General features: G+C 42.1%; 1 protein-coding gene across 1 annotated transcript; it reads left to right on the plus strand.

Annotated features, from left to right (window-relative positions):
* Positions 1-856: 856 nt before the first annotated feature.
* Positions 857-22,025, plus strand: SLC6A4 (solute carrier family 6 member 4). Its single transcript, XM_071448167.1, has 14 exons — positions 857-1,326; positions 8,156-8,757; positions 9,448-9,582; positions 10,196-10,415; positions 10,812-10,950; positions 11,320-11,454; positions 13,158-13,261; positions 13,950-14,077; positions 14,360-14,472; positions 15,185-15,316; positions 16,303-16,402; positions 16,751-16,851; positions 18,212-18,379; positions 19,047-22,025. Exons 2-14 carry the CDS (start codon positions 8,301-8,303, stop codon positions 19,119-19,121), a joined length of 2,007 nt encoding a protein of 668 aa, XP_071304268.1. The 5' UTR covers positions 857-1,326; positions 8,156-8,300; the 3' UTR covers positions 19,122-22,025.
* Positions 22,026-22,545: the final 520 nt, after the last annotated feature.

The raw sequence follows: 22,545 nt of genomic DNA on the forward strand, positions 1-22,545 counted from the left end.
GGGGGGGTTTTCCTGCCTGCAGCCAAGGGAGGTGATCACCAATCCTGATTATTGTGGAAAGCAGGACACAGGAGGGAAATCCAGCCCAGCAGACCGGAGGTGAGTATTGCTGTTTGCACAAAAAGATCAATGAATTTCTACAGCAAGTGAAGGGGAAAAAGCTCAATTTGACGAAACGGCCTTAAGGCAGTGCCCAGGGCAGTAAATGGGAAACAAAGCTGATTTCAGCGCGTCCCTCGTGTGAGGAGCTGCAGTGCCCGAGCTCTCCTTGAGATGGTGCAGGAGCCTCGCCCTGCCCGGCCGCGGCTCCGGCAGGGACCAGGGACAGCAGAGGAAAGTGCAGATTACAGCTCTTCAGTTTCCAGTTTATTTTCTTTGCAATTGTTTGGAAGAAGTCTCTGAAAACTGGCAACTGCTTACAGCAAAGCTGCTGCTGCTCCAGCAATCAGCTGCTCTTACTTATTGCCCCTATTCTGCTTTTCCACCTTTTTTTTTTCCCCCCTAAATCTGCCACCTAAACTATGGCATTGACCTGTGATTTATGACCTTTTATAAACAAGTCGTGGAGTGCAGAAATGAAGAAATCCTGGATGAAAAACACTGGAGAAAAAAACGTGTTAGAAGTGGACTGAGGTATTTGAAGTAGTGGTAGGAAGAAAGGAAATTACTTGTTGAGCTTATTGAGGCAGCAAAACACTTGTAAAGAATTTGTGCTTCAAGCTTTAAGAACCAAACTAAACCTTATTTCTTTATTAAAATAATGCAGCTATTCAGGATTATTGAAAAGAAATTATTCTTTTCAAGAATTTAAGAGAATTGAAAAGAAATTATTCTTTTCAAGCCCTTTTATTGTAATAATATCCCAGTCCTTCCTATCCCCCTGTAATCTACAGAAATTTCTAATTCACTGACTCCCTCAAAACTTCGTTGTGTCCATCCTCATCCCCATAGTGTTATTTGTATTTATAACAACACCCAGCAAAGCTGTCCCTTCCCAGGAAAGCTCCCCTTCCTTCTGCCTCTGCCTTCATTGGATCCTGCTCGCCAGAAGAGATCAGAGCAGGCAAATGTAGCCACCCACCTCTAGGAGGAAAACTGAGCTGCAGCCCTGGTGAAACATAAAGTTTATTTGACTAAAGTGACGCAAAAATTCTTAAAGAGCTCTTTGGCAGCAGATTATCTGGCAATCAGACCATGTGAGGGGGACTGGTGTACAAAAAGCTGCCCAGGATGCTGAGGTGGCCACAGGCTGAGGTAAATGTGGCTGAAGGGGACTCGAGCTTGGATCTCTGCGAGGGCAGCGCTTCGGACCCACCCCGCACACAGGTACTCGATCATTTTGTGCTTTCACAGCCATGGCTGAGGCACTTTGACACTTTTATGAAATTCAGACAGGCACAGAGACAGCTGCTCCTCAGAGCTGCCCCCCTGCAGCAGCAGCAGCAGACGCTGGAGTTTCATTAACTTTCCCTCCTCGTTGCATTTCAGTTATAAAATCTGAAATACAACTGGCAGGCTAAAATCTGTACTCTGGGTTTTTTGTTTGGTTTTAAATCAGCTTTAAGGTCTTTGACAATTTCTAAAACATTTTTCATCTAACAAAGCTTTGGGGGCAAAAAAAGATACATTGATTTTAGTTTTTGTTTTCCTTGAGTTTTTAAAACTTTTAGTGCCTTTTATTTCTTTCCATGCTCTGCTCTGTCATGTTCAGGCACTTGTCCAGCAGTTATGAATGTTGGGAGTCAAATGCCTGTAGCAGAACATGTTCTGACAATCTAAACTTAAGAGTTTTGGCAGTCCACATAACTGCATTACAGATGTAAAGTTATTTAAAGCTTACAAAAAAGCATTAAACTATAAGGAAAAATGAAGGGAAAGCAGCAGAATCTGAAGGAAAAAGAAGAAAAAATAGGCAATTTAGGCTGTTATTTATTTTGAAAGGGTGAAGTGAGCTTTATTAACTATATTAAGTTATATTTTAAAAGGTAAATGGTTCCAGCACAGTAAATTATTGAACTCAATGGGACAGATTTATTGCAAGTAATAAATCTGAAGTGTATGTCCTATATATATTTATAGTCAATCATGTTTACTGAAACCAACTGGCTTGCTGGGTTAGTTCACTAAGAAATATGGAGTTTAATTAAGGAATGCAATGCAACTGAAAATATAAATAGGCAAGGAAAACATGTTTTGATATGTTAAGAAAGCCTGGGGGAAAAGGGATCAGGCATTTAATGGATTTGGATTCTTGAAAATGTTGTGGCATTTTTTTTCATGTGGGTTGTCAGACATTTACCAGGGAAGGGCTCAAACACTTGGGCTGCATCTTCTGGTGATTTTGATGGTGAATTAACCATAATTTTCTTGGAGAATACTTTGCCTCTCATACAGCAAGTGGCTGTTGTGACCATTTTCTAATTGGACAGGGTGTGATGAATTTCAGATGGTTAAATTAGGAAAAACTACTCCAAAACTAGAATTTAATAACAACACAAAACTATTCCTACACGTGGAAACGTGCCGTGTGTTTAAGTTCTCTCCTGCTTTCCTCCATGGAAATATAAACTGTTGAGTTTTCATTAGTAACAGCCTAAAGAAATATTAATTCTGTGTCTGGATCTCCTTCCTGATGTTCATGTTTAAACTCTTTTCCCAGCCTGTGTGCTTGCAGCTCTGTATATTACAGAACTGACAGAACACAATGAGCCCTGCCTGTGGGATAAATGTTTCATACAGAACTTGAGTAGAACTTGGAGCCTGAATTCAGGGCTGTAATTTGGAGATAGCCATTAACAAATCCCCTTCAGAGAAACATCATCTGTTACCAAGGGATGGTGCTCCATTTATTTAGTATTTAGCTTGCTGTGGTATGACCCTTCCTTCCAGTTTATATAAATAACTGGAGGAAGAATACAAAGGCAATATCATCCCCTCCAAGCTTATCTGTTTCCTTGCACTACACACAGACACTCTCAAACCAAAAAAATGCATTTCCCCTCCTGGCTGTTCTTTAAATGACTGACACCAGTTTGGCAGCATTCCCACTACAGTACAGCGCCTGTCTTCTCTATACAATTGTAAAGGTAAAAATCTCTCTTTCCTGATGACTTTTTAATTTCAGACTGAGACAGGGACAAGATTGTGATGTAAAACTCCCAGTGCAGGTTTGTATTTCCCCCGAAGTGCTGCTTTCAGAGGAGCCCTTTTCCCATCCCACCCATGTGCAGCCTTATCTGGGAACACAGGAGTTAACCTCTCCTTGTGCCACTCTTTGGGAAGCAGCCTTTGAGGGCTTTCAGGGCCATTGTCTCACCAGCAGGACTTGCTGAGCTCACTCTGCTTTAGCAGGGACTTGAGGGAGCCCTTGGAGCCCTGCAAATATCCACACAAAGGATATTTTGTCCATTTTGTCACCTGCATGCTCAAAGATTCCTCTTAAAATACTCTCAGGTCGCAGTGCTGTGCCACAGTACACAGCTTTTGTAACATTTAAAATCACTGGCAGTAGGATCAAACCTGTTACAATGCACTGGACCATTAATTTCTGTGGGGTTTGACCACTCTATTTTGATTCTCTTCTACTAGAAAAGAATTTCTAAAATAATCCCCTGAATAAATCATTTTTCAGTTGTGGAGGGATGGTCTAGATATCAGCTTAGATCTGCTTTACACCTAGTGTCCCAATTCTGTGGCTCCCAAGCAGTTTTGATTATCAGGTTTTTAAATCTGAAATACAGAATGTCACACTTCCTAATGAGCTAACAGGAAAGGACATTCTGGGTACTCATTTTTTAAAGGAATCAGTAAAAGTGAACACATTCAACATCAAAAGGCACCAAATTCTTTTTAGCATTACGAACCTAAATATGACTTGTGTATGACACACAGCAGGCAAAATTCACCATAACTGAGAGCAATGCAATTTAATTGGCTGAAATTTTAAATTTTTTAACAAATCCTCACAGTATGGGGACTTCTATTCTGTGACACTTTGATTTAAGGGTTGCTCCTGACCTCTGCAAACTCAGAGGAAAATCATGAAACCTCTCTGGCTCATTTGTGGCTCAGAGGTGAGAACAGGTCCAGGCAAACAGCACAGCCCTCTCCTGCCTGGGGTGGGTGATTCTATCTTGCCATACAAACTTCTTGCTTGATATTTGAGATAAAAGTAATGTCCTTGGACTCTTTCCATTTCTGCACAACTGCCTGGGTGAGCTGCAAGGTGTCAGGTGAGTCAGGCTGCTGTAACTTCAACCATCTCAAATTCTTTGTGATAAATGTGAGATTTAGGTCAGGTTAACAGGAATCATCCCAGGCTTTGATTCTGTTTGCCAACACCCTGGGCTGACTCTTCTTGAGGTTCAAAGCTTCAATTCCCTGCAAGTGCCTGCATGTGAAGGGCTGGAGGGAGGAGGATGGAGGAGCAGGAGAGGGAGGGTGGGACCTGAATTTCCTGTAGCCCAGTGAGTGCTGCTTCCCTGCTCCGCGGAATTGGCACATGAAATAAGAACATCATTGGTGTGAAGTGATATTTGTACAAACCTATAAATTTTGCAGCTGTGAGGATTAAAATGGGAGGCACAGGGGGTGGGTGAGGGCTGGGGACGGCTCTGCAGCCCCACCTCCAATTGCAATTCCTGGTGACTCCAGATTTGCCTCTCTTGCTGATTCTGCTCTTTGCTGCACCTCAGCCCCATCGCTTTGCCCTCCCAGACACATGAAAAGCCAATTCCTCCTTTAAAAAGCGCCGAGAGCAGGAAAATCCCGTTGTTGTGGTGCTGGGAAGAGTTGTTTACTCTGTGGCAGAGCATGAAAGGCGAGGGATTCCCGCACTGCCAGGAGAGGTCACTGCGAGCCTCCAGAAATAAACAGGAGATGCTCCAACACTTAAAACTTGAAACGGGCTCCAGGCCAGGGATGTTCCTCGAGGATTGCTCTGGTACAGGCAAAAGAACTGGATTTGTGCATCAAGGAGTATTGCAGGGATTTTACTTCTGCAATCTTCAAGTTCATCTCCATGTGGGAGAAAAGTAAATATAATTTAATTAATGTCTGACTGATATGACCTGCGTTGGTGGCTGCAGCAACACGTGTGGGAACACATGTCCTCAGTTATCATCACTATAAATGTTTTCAGCAAAGCTGGGAGAGCTGTGCAGGACTCCAGGGTCACTCCTCTTTAGTCACTCTTTGCTCAGGGAGGGTGACATTCCCAGGGCTGGCACCCTCCACGTGCTCCTGGAGGGAGCTGCCCTGCAGAACAACCCCGGCTCAGGGCACCAGGGCCTCCCAGAGGAGCAAAGTCACAAAGTCTGCCAAGCACAGATCAAAGGCAAACGAAAGCACACAGCTCTGTCTTCTTCCCTTTTTTATCACTTTTTTCTCCTGCTGCTAATTAGGGCTGATAAGGAGCCAAGGTGCAGTTATGTAACAGCAACCTTTGTGACAGCTCAGATTGAAAGCAGGTAATAAACTTATTTCTGAGCTCACTGCTGTCATCCTTCATTCACCTGAACTGGGGATCTGAGCAGAGAAGTGATGGAGGCTGAGGTGGGCAGAATCCTTCACTATTGGGGTCATTTTCTCCTGGATATCTTCCCTGGTGTCCGAGCATATTTCCCACCCCAAGAGCTCTCTCTGCAGCTCTTTACACTCTTTGTAGTGCTCACAGTGCCTTCAATTATTTTTTTCCTTGATTTGTAGCAAAGCAAAGAAGAATGTACACTCTCCCACAATTTTTTATGGTGTAATGAAATAATCTGAAACCGTTCTGCTTGTATGTGCCAACTATGCCCCTGTGAATTCCACTCTGTAGCCGTGGACTCCATCACTCCAGAGATTTCCCAGGACAGCTGACAAGCTGTAATTCCTTTTTCAGAAAGAAATAGTTCTGACCTCAGCTGGAGCCCCTGAAAATTCACAAGTAATTTTGCATATTTGAGTCTCAAACAACTGAAAATTCAACCAAAGTGTTTCAAATAATGTGATTTTTTTTCCCTGTGGTGTGCAGGAGAAGGAGTTTAGGTCTGGATGGACAACAATCCTGGTTGACACAAATCTTGGATATCAACACTATAGTCCTTGACCACCCCTTAGTAAAGAAAGCACTAAAAATGTGCAGAAATAAAGAGTTTTACAAACATAGTGAGAGTTTAAGCCTCAGGTATGAAAAAATCAGTCCCATGAGGTAATGCAGTTAAATCAACATCCTTTACTGTGTTCCCATTTATGGGTGAGGTGTAAAGTCCAGAAGGGCTCAGGTTACTTTTCCATATTTCCATCTGGTATTTACCATGCTCTATACAAGGGGAGGATTGGCTGTGGCCTTCCCTTGGATTTCTCTGTGGCCACCAGGGCTGTTTCCATCTCCAGAATCTCTTTTGGGACATTTGGAAGGTTTTGGACTCCAGAGGCATTCAGGTTTTATAGTCCTGCAGGTAAAAGAGAACCTCCTGTTCTTTGCCCTGGTGTTTTTCTCTGGAACTTGAAAATGTTTCAATCTTTGTGGATGGTTAATTTAACAGCAGCAAAGCACTTGCTCTTGTAAGAATTCACATTAATGATGCACTGCTTGCTGTATGACAAAAAGAGAGACTATTTGGGTAGAGACAAAATGTAAACCTGAAGAACCAAATATTTCTGAAAGTTATAAGCAATATTTTCAAGTGAATTTTATCTCAAAACCATCCTACTGTTTGCTCTGCAGCTCAATAACTTTCCTTCTCTTTCTGCTTGCACTGAGAAATGTTTAGAAAAGGTTTAGCAAACTGTCTTTGCAAAAGATGGAAAGCTGGGGAAAACTTGAGTTTTAATAGCTCTGATAATCAGCAAATTCTAGAAATAAGCAAGTGATATCCCTTCTCTGCTTTAGTTTTTTCCTGCAGTTTTAAGTGAAATAATGCTTATTTTTCTGCTAGGATGTGACAATGACATTTACTACCATGATGAAATGTTTTGAAAGGGAAAAATTAGATGTAATAATTTAATCTTGGCACGGTGTAGCTTGTGTGACTCTTTGCTAGCAATAAAGCAGGGTTACTGCCCTGGAGAATTTACAGCACAGGGGATCAGCTCCTGTTCCAAGGTTTTCTTGGGTAAAGGCAGCTGGGTGTTTACCTGAACAAATCAGCAGAAAACAAAACATGACCTGCCCCCAGAATCACAACTCCTTCTCTGTTATCTTTGTTCTGCAGGAAAAGTTAATTGTGTTATACTTTATTTCAGGATGGTTTATTTCCCTTGGATTCTGTTTTTAGCACACCAGAAGAGGGCAGAGAAGCCAGGGATCCTCCCAGTGCCGGGGTTTTTTTGCTGGCAGTGGGCAGGAGCACAGGAGCAGTGCCCCCCACCTTTCCCAGGGCTGGGACCACAGTGTCAGCAGATCCAAACTGAATGAAAGATGCTTTTATTTGCCCAGGGAGTCAGATAAAATCAGGGACAAGTTTTGTCCTTTAGGCTCACAGGTTAGTTCTTAATGAGAAGAATCAAATTGAAGTTTATGACTTCTTTTTTTTTCTTATTGGTGTTGACTGAGCCTCAAAAGTTAGTTGATGCAAAACCACTGAGATTTAAATACTTTTTTAAAGTTTCATTTAAGCCTTCCACATCTGCTGCTAAACAAAGCAGACACTGGGATTTCTCAAGAAAGGTGGTTATGAAATGTAATTTTTATATCCATAGTGATCTCATATTTGTTTAATGAATTCTTTTCCCTTCGTGCCGGGTGAATCTAGAAATTGCCACCAGATGAGTGGATGAGTTGCAGGATGAACTTAGGAAAATGACAATACAAGTCCCACTAAGCTCTGCCCTCAGTTTGCAAAGTGGGAGTCCAGCAGTGTTCAGAGGAGAAGGTGATACCAGAAGACAGCAGGACTGTGACCGGGTGTGAGGTGTCCAGCAATGCACAAAGTCCAGCAGATCCTCCTGAGAGGGTGTGATCCAGGTACACCAGGTTCTGCTGTCAAAGAGGATGATTTCTTCCTGCCTTTCTCTGGAGAAAATCCCAGATTATCTCCTCTGTGATCCACACTGCATGCTGTAATGGTTAATTACCTCTGTATTTCAATCACAGAATCTGCTGGCTGTAACTTGAAAATTACCAGCACCAGTGAAGCTTGTAATGGATTTTCAACTCTTTCTCATTTCTTAGATGGTGCTCGTGCCTTCAGTCTGATGGATTTAAGCATGGAAGAGGAATTCTAAAAGTGCTGGGAATAAAAGTGTGGGAAGACAAACCCCAAAGGAACCCTGTGGTGCTGCCTGTCTGGAACTGACCAGAACAAATCTCAGCAAAAATGGAAAAAAAGACCACAAGCAATGAGACAGAGCCCCTGACTTCCAAGAAAGACGCCTCAGACTGTAGCAAAGGAGAAGATTGTAAAGAGAACAGACTTGTGGTCAGGAACCCTAAATCTGCCCTGCGGCTGGTGGAGGATGGCAACAAAGTCCACCCGAGCCAGGGGGATAAAGGGGAGGCAGCTCAGATCTCCAATGGTTATTCAGGGGTTCAGAGCTCAGCTCCCTGCAATGGAGAGGTGGAGGATGCCCAGGGCACGGCCCCAGCAGCCACCACCACCACCACCACCACCACGTCCACCACCTGCGGGGCCGAGGCTCAGCAGCAGCTGATGGAGCTGGAGGACAGGGAGACCTGGAGTAAAAAAATTGACTTTCTCCTCTCTGTCATTGGATACGCAGTGGATCTGGGAAATGTCTGGAGATTTCCTTATATCTGCTATCAGAATGGAGGAGGTCAGTGTCCACTCATGTTCATTGTTCCTTAGTGCTGAATTTCTTGGTTTATAAATGGATGATTTAGTGGTTTTTAAAATATCGTGTGTAACAAATGATCGAGGGGAAATTATTCACTGAAAAACCTAAATATTGGGATAGGATAATCACAGAAAAGCTGTTTAGCACAGCACAACCAGAAGCTGGGAACCAGGTAGGTGCAGACCCACACTCCAACACCTCAATCCCTTTCCCAAGGAGCATTTTAAAATCTGATAAACCAACATGTCTAAACCAACTCATGGGGAAGGCTGGGTCTTTGACTCACTGACATAAGAGACAAAATACAAATCTAAAATCTAATCAAGGAGATCTCAGAAAGGACTTTCATCTCTCTGATGTAACAAAGGTATTTTATTGGAGAAATTAATAATTTTATCTATAGGCCATCTCACTGCTGTGAGAGTCAGTGGAGTCTTGGTGAATCCTGTGTTGCAGAAATGTGAGAAGCTTGGGCTGGGTGTTGCTTCTTGTTCACACTGCTGAGGAGCTACTCTTATGAGAAATCCCACAGTAATTCAGTGGTGTGCTGGCTAGGGAGGGGATATGCATTTTCCCTGTGAGATAAAAGGAGTTCCTGTTTATGGAGTGCTGGTAATATTGGAGGAGAAGTCTGTGAAGAGTTACAATCATCTGCTTTCTCTCTTGCAGGAGCATTCCTCATTCCTTACACAATCATGGCCCTCTTTGGAGGGATTCCTCTCTTCTATATGGAATTAGCACTAGGACAGTACCACAGGAATGGCTGTATTTCCATTTGGAGAAAAATTTGTCCTATATTCAAAGGTAATAAAGGGAAATGGAACTTTCTGAATAACTGGAAAATCTTCCTATAAAGGTGGCATTTCGGGTGGGGAAAGAAAATCTCCTAAAGCCAAGTAAGACTTGTTCTACACAAAATTTTGGCTTTACAAAGAAAGCTTTCCTAAAACTCCAGGTAAACCTGTACATGTGTGTGTACTCTTGGATACACATACACTTTGCAGCTCAAATTGATTAGAGAGAGGCTGACCAAGCCTAAAATTACTAAAATTATAAAGAATAAAAGGAACTGTTCTATATCCTCACTTACTTTGGTTCCCAGTGCTGAAGCTCTGATACTGTCTTTTTATTTACTGAGACTGCAAGATGCCTATTTCTAAATTGTAGAAATTTAGAAACAAATAGAAAATACCTCTTTATAAGAATGTTCTGTCTTGATTAAGGATGCTTTGCTGGAATCCGAGTATTTCTGAAATCACAAAAAATGCCAGTGTTGTAAACACTTGGGAGGGTGTGTGTTCCTCCTGCAGAGCTGCCTTAGACAAACAGTTGTTGATGTGATAACCAATTCCTTTTCTCTTTTTTTTTTTGCCTAAAACTTAGACTGACTGAATGCAATTATTTCCTGTCTCTCCAGGAATTGGCTTTGCCATCTGTATCATAGATCTTTACGTAGCCTCCTACTACAACACCATCATGGCTTGGGCTTTTTACTACCTCATCTCCTCCTTCACGGCGGAGCTGCCCTGGACCAGCTGCACAAACCCCTGGAACACAGGAAACTGCACCAACTACTTCAGCAAGGACAATGTCAGCTGGTCCCTGCACTCCATCTCTCCTGCAGAAGAATTTTATACGTAAGTGCATGTAAGTGAGGATGGTGGTGGTAGCCAGACTGCTGGAACACCAGCAAGGTTTTCCTCAGAGGGCAACAGGGCTGATTGGTGATGGCAGCCTCTTCAAATCACTGGATTTTTGTGGGGGGTGTAAGCTTAGGGTGCATGGGGTGTGCTCTGTCTTTTAGGAGTTTCCCAATTGCTGTCTGCTGTCACTTATCATCACTGCTGTGCTGTTAATATCAAACTTTTAAGTAAAATAAAATTAATCCGAAATGTCATGACTTTGAAGGCTGCTTATCAAGAACTCAAGATTCCTTGTAATGCTCAGCCCACAGTGTGGGACTGTTAAATGCACATTTAATGTAAGCATTTGTTTAAAAAGTATCTCTGCTGTGTTTTTCTTTGCTCTTGCAGCCGCCAGGTTCTGCAGGTGCACAGGTCCAATGGGCTGGAGGACCTGGGGGGCATTAGCTGGCAGCTGACCCTCTGCCTGCTGCTCATCTTCACCATTGTGTACTTCAGCATCTGGAAAGGGGTCAAAACATCTGGCAAGGTGAATGCAAAAGCTCGACACAGCAGCTTGTCTACAGGCAGTTCTACCTGAGCCAATTAATTGTCAGGGGATCAGCTCAGGTTGTTTTCATGACAGGGATTATGGGCAGATGTATTTGGGGAGTACTTGCTGTACAGTGACTGCTACTCTAAGCAATAAAGAAGAAAAATAAGTGACCCCACTGTTCTCTGGGCAGGACCAACCCTGCCAGGGAAAGGGTTCAGATGTGCAAATGCCTCTTTACAGACCTGCAGAGAAGCTCACATGAAGATGCTATAGATGCTTAGACATATAATGTGATTAACTAATTTTTATTATCCCTGCTAACTTTCTCCCCATGGCAAATGCTCTCACCATGTTCCCCCACAGGTGGTTTGGGTGACTGCCACATTCCCTTACATCATCCTCTTCATCCTGCTCGTGAGAGGTGCAACTTTGCCTGGGGCTTGGAGAGGTGTCCTCTACTACCTGAAACCTGACTGGCAGAAACTCCTGGCCACTGAGGTAAAGAACTTTATAAAAGGGAGATTTGCTTTCAGCCTCTCTGTGTGTGTATCACCACAGATGCATAGAGCATGACTGAACAGATGTCTTAGCATGGACTTAAAAGCCTGAGCCCATGCTCTTTCCATAATTATAAAGAATTTTAAAGACTAGAGTCCTCCCTCAATTTAGCTTGAACTACAGGCAGAGCTCCCATACAGAATGAGTGATCTGATTAGAAGAAAACAAGTGACCAAACACTTTTTCACCAGGAAAATGGTGACCAGGCTGACACTGAGTGAGAAGCTGTGAGTGCTCCTACACTGCAACAAAATCCTTCCCCTCTGAGAGTCACACTGAGTCACATTTTAAAAAGAAAACTTTTTAAATCCTAACAAGTGGTGGAGCTGCAGTTTTTTGGCTTAAGGAGATGAGTACAGCCCTAGAGAGTCCACAGCTGCCCCTATTTAAATAGTGCAGGCTACTGGAGCAGAAACTTCTGTCTCCATCCTGTAACAAGCTTTGGCAGATGAGCCCATGGACACCAACTAAACCCTGACCCAGTAGCTCATGTAAGTGCCTGTGGAGGAGGAATAAATCAGTCAGGCCTGCATACACCACCAAAATCTGACAGGAAAGCAGGAATGAGGACAAACTGAGCTAGCCAACAAACCCCAAGCCCTCCAGTGTCTGATCCAGCCTTGAACTCTGTGGATGACAAGCAATCCATCAGGCTCAAGGCTGTGCTCACTCCACTCACTGCCTGTGAAAGTGTCTGGTGAGGAGGGTGATGGAAAAACCCCAATGCAATAAATGCTACAAACACAAAGATTAAAAATTTCCAATGTTTGCAAGTCTGCTGCTGCCCAGCTGATATAGAGAGTTTTGAATGAAGAGGAAATGAAAAGACACCAGTCTCTGATAAAGCAGCATCTCCAATAAGGAACCACATCTTCTGAAAAAGCAATAAAGGGCATTGATATTGTATTGGATGTATCTGGAGTGAGGACAGCAGATTGCAATCTGTGTGCTGGGTGATGACAGAGCTCTGTCTGGGTGATACAGGATGGCCTCACATGATGGGAGAGAATATTAGAAATGAGTTGTAATGAACTCCATGTTTCAATCAAAAGAGAATAAATGAATGAGGACTTTCGCCTTCAGAAAGAGAGCTGATATTGTACTTTAGAACATTACTCATTAGGGCTGTGGCCAGTTTTCAAGTACAACAAGCTTTTCATAACAAGATCATCACACTTGCATCTGTCACAGCTACAACAAAGCTGAATTGAGCCCCAAGAACCAGAACTGCATCCACACAGTCAAATGGATTTCCATAAATCCATGGAAAGTCTACATAGGCTGGAGGACACATTGCCAAGCCCTGGGCTATTCCACAGCACACAGAGTTTGGTGGAAGATTTGGAAGACTTCAAAATCATGGGTATAAAGTTCCCTATACGCTGCAAAACTTGTGTTAAATTGATTACAGGCAATTGAGTGAATTAGTCTAAGATGCTGGCAGAAGTGCAACAGCCACAAGAGCTCTACAACAAACATTCATATTTCAACAGCTCTCTCAACAGAATGTCTGTGAGACCAGGACTAGGACATAGGCAGACCAGTGAAACACCCTTTTGTAGACCTAAGTGATATTCTAAATATACCAAACTCATTCAATCTGTTTCATGGCATTTTTTTCCTTGGCCTTCAATATTTTTCAGGTTTGGGTGGATGCAGCAGCTCAGATTTTTTTCTCCCTGGGACCAGGGTTTGGGGTCCTGTTGGCTTATTCCAGCTACAACAAATTCCACAACAACTGCTACCAGTGAGTTCTACCTTATTCTATAAGTAAAATCAAGTAAAAAAAATATAACTGTGGGTATTTATGAAAAAGAAACAGGGTGTTGGTGAAAGCCACTAAATTGTCAGACCTGTGTACATAGAAATCAGAAGTAACAGATAACCTGCAATCTCAAGCATTTCTCCTCTGTTGCCTACCATAAAGTAAGATAATTTTTACTAATTTTACAGCAAGAGGCCTAAAATGTAGAAACCTGCCACAACAAAATGGACTAAAGCCCTGCCAAACCATCACATTGTAGTTATTTAACCTCAGTAGTCAGTTAAAAATAACTTCATAGTCTCAAGCAGACAGGCAATTTATGTTTTTTCCTTGTTACCTGAAAAAAAATCTATTTTAACTTCTAAAATAAAATTCTCAATTCTTTAATATTCACGTAGTAATTTCTAGTCTTCTAAAAGAGCAGGATAGAGCCAGCATTCAATCCAGTGGCAGACTGATGTTACAGCACCTGTATGGATTTGAGAAGAAAAAGTAGTCATGGGTTGTTGGGTTTTTTTCCTCTTTCTTTCAAATCTGCTGCTCGTTTTTTCCTTGTATTCCCCTAGTTTTTCCAGGAGTTTGTCTAGATTGTAAACCAAGAGGTTGTAAACCCCTTCTAGCAGGTGCAGATGAGTCAGGTCCCTGATGAGAGTTAGGTCTTCTGTTGCAGAGATGCTCTGGTCACCAGCACCGTGAACTGCCTGACCAGCTTTGTGTCTGGGTTTGTCATCTTCACCGTGCTGGGGTACATGGCTGAGATGAGGAATGAAGATGTCTCAGAGGTTGCCAAAGACACAGGTAGGTTAATGTTTCATCTCCAACTGCTTCTCAGATAGAATATATTTGTATATGTACTTCTAGATCGAGAGCAGCCCAAGTGATGAGAAATATTTAATATATTATTCAGGATGCTGACTTTATTGGGCACTGTTACAGCTAAAAAAATTAACCTATAAGTACCACATATAAAAGCCAGATTTCAGATCTGCAGTTTCACAGACCTGGCAAAGCAGCCTGGGGGGAGAAGCTTTCCCCTGGGAGACACCATGTCCTAACAGTGATCCCATCTCTCTGCTCCAGGACCCAGCCTGCTCTTCATCACCTACGCAGAGGCCATTGCAAACATGCCAGCTTCCACCTTCTTTGCCATCATCTTCTTCCTCATGCTGCTCACGCTGGGCTTGGACAGCACGGTGAGCAGCCAGCAGGGGACACAGCCTGGCCCCCTCAGGCACCACAGAAACAGAATTACAAACACTGCACTGAGGGGTTTGCAGCAGGACTGGCAAGTGCCTGCTGCCTTCTGTAAGACAGCAACTGTTACTCCAATTTTTATCTGAATAGGTTTGAACATAATCAATTAATTGTCACTGTCATGCTGTGACAATTAACAAGACCCTGAAATGCAAGCAAAGCACTTTGATTTATACACTCCTGGTTGAATGCAGCCTCCCAGGCTCCTTTCTTCCTTGTAAACTTACAAAGCAATTATGAAAATCTGGAATTTTTTCACATAATTTGGATTTAAAAGGTGGGAACTGGAGATACACTAAAAAATTGTCATGTGAGTCTGGTTTTACAGGTGGAGAATCAGCTTCTTCCAGCAGGGCTGAACTCAGCTGATTTCACAGTCTTGGTCCTACTGAACCACCTCTCATTTCTGCACATCCTGCTGCCTGCAGCACAGGACTGCCTTTGGATGACAGAGCATCCCCACAGACACCTGAACACTAAATCCCCACCCTAAAGAGTTGTAAAAAGTTAGGAGGAAAGACTTGTCTAAAAACCCCACACCAACTCTAGAGCACAACAAAGCACCAATGTTTCAATGCTCCTTTAAGCACTCAGACTTTTGAGCAGGTAACACTGCCCTCTATTTTCCAGTGATTTTTCCATGCTTTTCAGTTTGCAGGACTAGAGGGAGTGATTACTGGAGTCCTGGATGAATTCCCACATGTCTGGGGCAAACGCAGGGAATTGTTTGTCCTTGGTCTGACCATCGTTTGCTTTTTGGGGTCGCTGGCAACCCTGACATTTGTGAGTATTTCACCCACCCTCAGCCTCCCTCACTGGCAGCTTCCTGCCAATGACACCTTGGAGAGGGCAGTAATTTTTTTTGAAGAGAGTTTCAAGAAATCAGATTGATCCTCCAGGCTGTTTTCTCTATGCATTAGAAATCCATTACTTGGAATAAATGTGAATTGTATTTCACTAGGAAATATGTTGCAAAATGATCCTACTGCAACTCATTATGTGCTACACATCATAAATGGTGCTGCTCGTCAGTCAGCAGACAACCAGCCACATTTTTATGTGGTTTATTTCTTATTCCCTAAAGCTCTGTGTTTAAAAATAACATGAATGGCTCTTCACAATGTGTAAAATGTATTTTGAATTTAAAAAAATCTAGTAATGAATTTCCTGAATCTTCCTCACTGTTTCAAGGCAGAAATCACCATTAGTCACATCCAATTGTTCCCATGGGGCTTGTGGATTTCATTCCCACAACAAGCAATTTTTGAATAATGAGTGTAATGACCACAAGGGAAATAGAAAGAAATACTTGGCTTTCCTGTTGTGTTTCACTCCACTTGCTCATTTATGTGTAACTTCCTTCTTATGTGAAGTGTTTGCTGTACAAGGATGCTGAGTTCCTCTGCAAGAAGTCTCCTCCTTCGTGGTTCTAGATCCCAAATGGAAAGAAAGCAAAGCAACACTTTATTTATTTGCTGTTCAGTGGCTATGATCCCTGGTGGAGTAAGAAGAGGGCATGCACAAAGCCATCCTGTAAAATCCCCTTTTTTCACTAGAATCCATCCACAAGTACCAGCAGATTTTAGCTTCTCTTCATGGCAGCCCCCAGGTGAGGGGTGGCCACAGAGGGTGAGCAGCTCACCAGGGTTTCCCTGGCAGGAACAGCCACAAAGTGACAGAACTGGGTGAATTCCCCACTTGTGAACTTGCTGCTCCAGCAGCAGCAGGGCAGCATCCTGGGCACACTGACAGCTTGATCTCTTTTCCAGGGAGGAGCATATGTGGTGAAGCTGTTTGAGGAATATGCCACGGGTCCAGCTGTCCTGACCGTCGTGTTCCTGGAGGCAGTGGCTGTGTCCTGGTTCTATGGTACCTCCAAACACCCCAACCCAAACTCCTGAGCTCCTGCAGCTCAGCACTGCCTCAGTTTCTGCAGACAACATCACCCATGTCTCCAGAAAAAAGTTTACAAAAGCTTTATACAGACTCACTGATAACTAAAGCAGTGAGAATTAGTGTTAATTGCTCTCTGACAGCTAAAAGTAACAGGAGGTATAATTCAGAATAATTAAGGATTTAGTAAAATTAAGTTATAGGAACAAAATAGTCTTCTGGGATAGATTCTGAATTTACTTGCTGGGCATAAAAAAGTGTTGAGAGTCTATTTAAGAAAATCTTAGATCTGCTGTCATCCCTCTCCTCCCATTGTGTCCACAGGCATCACCCAGTTTTGCAACGATGTGAAAGAAATGCTGGGCTCTGCCCCAGGCTGGTACTGGCGAGTTTGCTGGGTTGCAATTAGTCCACTTTTCCTTCTGGTGAGTTTTCTTTAGAGCTTTTTCTTTCCAGCACCATGAAAATCACCCCTGAACAATGCAGCTCATTCTAAAAGCTTAATTCCAGAATTCTCTCATGAAGTTCTTTAGTAACAATTTTTGTTAAACAAAAAAGGCTCAATTAGTAAAAAACCCAATACAATGCTGTAAGGTCTTGTTACCAAATCACAGTTTTAAGGATTTTTGTAGTTGAATTAGCTGAATAAGTCTGGATTCTGAATAACTCCCCCCACTGCCCTCTGCTAAACAAATTTACTTTGTTTTGTTGCCTTATGTTTACCTCAGCAAATAAAAGCTGTAGCAATAAAAGCTGATGAAACATACTGTCAGAGGAGGAAAACCAAGATAAGTAAATACACTGTCTCAGCAACTGCTGATGGACAACTTTAGAATATTCCACTTTAAATTTCCAGCAGTTAATTGCAACCCTTATAAATCTATAATTCAGAATTGGAAATACTGTCCCAGTGTTTGGCTTGGCAGTGTTATTAATAACATTTGAACATAAAGTGTTCATTTCCTGATTCAAAATTAGTCCATGCTATCTTTTATTCTGACTGGCCTTAGTGGGAGCAGTGCAGGTCAAGATGGAGTTTATGAAGCACAGAACATAGATTTAAGACCTACAGAGTGAATTCAAAACACTTGTAATGATCAAGGCATAATTAAAAGACCTTGATTTTATTACACCTAGAAAGAGAAATCTACAAATTAAAATGTCACCACAGTAATTTTTATATTTCTGTCCCCTTTGTAATCCTAAACCAGCAAAATATAGAGGCACAGAGCTCTGGGGATGTGGTTACCAGGCAGAGCTATTTGTATTCCCTGTGGAAACCCACCTAAAATAAGGAAAGCTCAGGATGTAGGAAGTCATTTCTGTGTGGAAGTTTTGCTGGTAAATCCTGAGCTTCTGATGATACTCTGGAAAAAAAATAGTCAGAGATCCTTCCTGGGACAGTCACAAATATTTTTCCTGGAGTATTCAACTAAAAGTATTTGTTGTTTCCTAAGGAATTTTTCAGTCATGAATGATATGCTCAGGAAGATGATCCAACAGCAGTAACTGAGCTTTTTTCCTTTTCCTGTTCTGACAGAGAGCAGTGTAGAGTGGACAGCATCTGCTTTGGGAAGGATCCTCTTGGTGTTTGTTTCATGATTTGTTGTTGATTTGTTTTAAATATACACTCATGTAATTTAGGATTCTTTTTCAGTGTCAATATATTTTTAATCTTGAGCCCTACTCATTTTCTCTTTATTCCAGTGCACTGGAACACAGAAGTCCCCAAAGTGCATGCCATGAAAATCCATATATTCACACTTTCCCCTTTTTCTCTTTCAGTTCGTCACCTGCAGCTTTCTGTCCAGCCCTCCTGAGCTGAGGCTTTTTGATTATGATTATCCCTACTGGACCACAGTTGTGGGGTACTGCATAGGAACCTCCTCCATCATCTTCATTCCCATCTACATGATCTATCGCTTGGTCATCACCCCAGGGACACTCAAGGAGGTATCCCTGATGCTCTCTTGCTTCTCTTTGACTGTTTGGAAGGAGGTGATTCCTAAAAATATCATGACTGGCTGTTCTGTTCCTGAATTCTCACAAATCTCCCCAGTTCTTACTGAGGCTGCTGAAAATTTCTTATAAAATGTTACATCAAGTAATTTTTTAAGCTCTGATGAACTGGAGAGTCTTCCTAAAATTCACCCCAGAGACACTCAGAATCCCCCAGTCAAGCAAATGAGGCAGTGAAAGGCTGGTTTCCTGGCGTGTATCTGTAAGAAAAGCTTGTTTTTCTCTCACACATTTAGTAAAATTTCTCTGCCATAAATCTGTAATGACAATACCGAGATTTCTTCTAAGTTTAAATAAATACCAATTCATAAAGAATAAATTTAGTTGGCTCAGGGTATCCAAGTAAACTGCAAAGTCCTAAAGCATTAATATGACATCTGCCAAGCTTTGATTCCAATTATGCTACAAATAATTTTAAAAATCCTGCTGTGTACTTCTATAGCACTTTCCATCCTCATAGCGCTAACAGAAGCCTGCAACACTCTTAAGTGGCTCAAGAGGTGTAACTCAAAGTCATAGTTTATTATTACTCTCTTTCTAAATGGCTGACATGATTTGTATTGCCTCTAAAATCAATCCATTTCTGATTTCTTTCCCACAGCGCATTCTGAAAAGCATTACTCCAGAAACAGCCACAGAAATTCCCTTTGGAGACATCCGCATGAACGCAGTATAAGCTGACCTGGGTCTGGGGGAGGAAGAGGAGCACAAAATGTCACTTTCCCCCCTCTCCCACCCAAAGAACCTCCTTTCCAGCTGAGACAACAAACAGAGTTTTCCAGGGAGGCTGCACCACTGGCACCATTGGGAAAGGTGATGCCTCCAGCACATTGATCCAAGCAATTCAAGGACATCCACTGAACTGAGCACTCACTGAGGAACACGAGGGAACACCCCTGCTCCGGGAGTGGCACCGAGTGCCTGCAGCAGCCCCTCCAGGACGAGCAAGGCACGGCGGGATTAGGTGTAGACCCCCTGTGTGTGGCAGTGCTCCTGTAGCTCCTCCCTCCGTGTGATCGTTCGTACTGGGCAATGTCGTATTCGCTTCTAAGGTTCTCTACTTGCTTCAACTACGTGGGAAAATGCACAAATATTTCTGATAGCCATACATTACTCGAGTAACGCAGGGGTTTATACACTAGGAAAACAAAAAGAGGAAGCTCCCTAGGTTTGTGGTGGAGTAGACAGAGGGAGAGGAAAAATGCTGAGCAGCACAGCTCTGCACACATCAGCACACACAGCTGGTAGCACCGGCCTCACGTTCATTTCCTCTGGTTTGTAGGTGGTAACAATTTCTACTGTTTCTTGCATAAAAAAATTACAAAAATAATTTTCTGTGATGTTTGAGGCTTCACTATCCTTTAGACCCAATCAAGCCACAAAAACTCATCATGAGTTACTTGACAAGCCACTTAAGCTGCCAGCACTTACTGTACTGTTTCCATAACCAATCATTGTGCTGGCAGAGCTACAGAAACTAAAGACCAACAATGAATCTTTTTGAGTTCTGATGCCAAAACGTACAATCTTAAAGATCACTTTCTCTGCTTCACTTCCCTTTTTTTTTTTTTTCAGTTAATTTCACACCTAAAATTTGCTGGAGCCAGCCTGTGGGGTTTTCCTCCTCTTTCCTAGTACAGAAGTAACATTTAGAATAATCCTTTTGGCTGGCTGACAAAAGTACATTTACAACTATCCAAACCTACTCTAAAGGTTTAGTAGCTCATATTCTGATGTGACTGCATTGGGTTTTCAAGCTGAAGAAGAAAAAGAGAGGAATTTTTTTTTTCTTAGCAAGAAGCTGAGTAGAGTTCAGCAGGATTGATTCTCATCAGAACACTTTATATTAAATTTCAAGGCACTGACACACAAATTACCCCCATGTCCATACAAAGCTCTTTACATGACAGGCACACAGGTGCTCCCCAAGTGCAGCTGCCCTGGCCCCTGCAGGACATGAGTTGTGCTGCAGTGGGAGTGCAGGCAAACCCAGGAGGGCATCGTTCCTCTACAAACTTGCATTGTATTTTTACTCTGGCACACAGATTATGATGAAAGTAAAATAAAATAGAGGATAAAAGTCTCTTTTGTATCCCTTATAAAGTTGCCAAGGTTCCCTGTGCAGCCAGAGCAGGGGCATTAAGGAACCTGTGGGAGCTGACCTGGGCATGAAGCACTTGCCAGGTGAGAGGGAAGCAGAAATGCTGTGTTTGCCTTCTGGAAACATTTCCATCACCTCTGCCAAAGCTTTCCCCCCTCTGTGTACCTGGAGAAGGGCCTCTTCCACTTCCTCTTCCACTCTGGATAAGGACTTTTGAGTTCATCTAAGTCTCAATCCCAACCTCCAATGAGGAAATAACTGAAGAGGGACAAGGACTGTTCTTTCAGCACTAGACTCCTGAAGTATTTTAAAAAGGGAATATGCTCTTTAATTGCCACTAGGAAAACAATAAATCTGTCTTCCTGGACAGTTACTTATGTGAAAGTTTTGTAGCTTATGCCTCAAGTGTATTTGAAACCCACTTCCAAAAGTTAAATTTTCTGAGTTCATTAACTGAAAAAACACACATGAAATGTCAATGTAAGGTGAATGAGGTATTTGCACATATCCAACAGCAAAGTGTGGGAAATAGAGAAAACCCTACCCTGTTTCTTTCCTCTTCAGACAGGGTGCAGCTAACAAAAAACTTAGTAACTTTAAGAGACAGGATAGACACTGGCTCTCTGGGAGGTTTCAGAGAGATTTCCCAAGAAATGTCATATTTTCCAGTGAATTAAGTCAGCCAGGAAGCCCTGACAGTAACACAAGCCCTGCAGCAGCTGAAATGTGAGACCAATGTGCTCTGAGTCCTGAGATACTGAGAGAGGATGAAAACTCTTAGAACTATTTGAAGATACAAAAAGCAATGTAGATTGAAAAGGCTTTTCTCTTTCTGAATAATACAAAGTTAAAATACATCCATGTTTTCATTCTATAAATGCTGAACTTGAAAGGCAGTTTAGTCCTCATTACTTTTTTGTTACATGGTGTACTGGTTCAATATCTTGGCAAGTTATGGTAAGTTCCTTTTTTAGTATTTCTATTTAGCTGAGTGGTTGAAATATTGAGAAATTGATTTATTTATACAATTCTTTTTTTTTAACATACCCACCTGAAAACATGTAAAGCAACCAATATTTATCAGGTAGCTCAGCAAGTAGCCATACCTTAAACACTGGTTTTGTACAAAAACTACTTAAATTTGCACTGCAGTTGCAAAGTGTTTTGAGGCAAAAAAATTCCTTCTCTTCAGCTCACTTTCCACCCATCTAGCACAAGTATATCCTACCCTCTGTTCTGAACAGTGAAAAGAAAGTCATGAAACTGGTAAATTAGGACCATCTTTGCCTTTTAAGAGAATTAAACTGGAGTTTTAGCTGTACAGAACTAAGTATTCCCTCCAACTTGTACATGATGCACCTGTATTAATTTATGCAGCTGTTTAGTTACAAGTGTTGCAAGCTGATTGTAAGTCATCAGTATGTGCCTTGTACTGTAAACTGTTACTGTAATAAATTTAATATTCATAAACCATCTGCAGACGTCTCTTGTGCCTCTCTCTTCTGGGAAGAGCAAAGATAAAAATCTCAATTCTCAGTAACAGCAGAATATCTAGTCCAGCCAGGCCTCTGACAAAAAGCAGAGGATTTCCCTCAGTGTTTGACCCCTGGCCCACTGCTAAACACTTTCATTGCATTCCAACAGAAGAACCAAAGCTCATTACAGTTGTTTACACAGAACAGCAAAACCAAACTGCTCCACACTGGAGTATGTGCTCAGCTACTTGATTAGCTGACATATAAAACTCATTCCAAACCTTTATAAAGTGGCAGCATTTGCATTTAAATTTACTCACACTTTGTATCATTGCTCAGTCTGCTGAAAAAATCATTAGGGAAACATCAATCTCAAAATCTTTTTTTTTTATATAGAAGTACACCTTATTCTAAGATAAAAGTGATAAACTTGCAACAAAAAAAGTGAAAGGAACAATTAAAAAGGTGTTGAAAATGTATTCTAAAAGCTATGACCACTGTCAGACATCCTACTTACCTAGTTG

This window comes from Agelaius tricolor, unplaced genomic scaffold (genome assembly GCF_023055355.1).
Source record: "Agelaius tricolor isolate 1412-34295 unplaced genomic scaffold, bAgeTri1.0.p SCAF_25, whole genome shotgun sequence".
Lineage (NCBI taxonomy): Eukaryota > Metazoa > Chordata > Aves > Passeriformes > Icteridae > Agelaius > Agelaius tricolor.

Bases quoted from the DNA above. Each gene is read 5' to 3' on its own strand.
- SLC6A4 (XM_071448167.1), top strand. From the start codon at position 8,301: ATGGAAAAAAAGACCACAAGCAATGAGACAGAGCCCCTGACTTCCAAG. The intron at 13,262-13,949 runs GTGAGTTCTACC...CTTCTGTTGCAG, and splicing joins TTCCACAACAACTGCTACCA to AGATGCTCTGGTCACCAGCA. The intron at 16,852-18,211 runs GTGAGTTTTCTT...TTTCTCTTTCAG, and splicing joins TTAGTCCACTTTTCCTTCTG to TTCGTCACCTGCAGCTTTCT.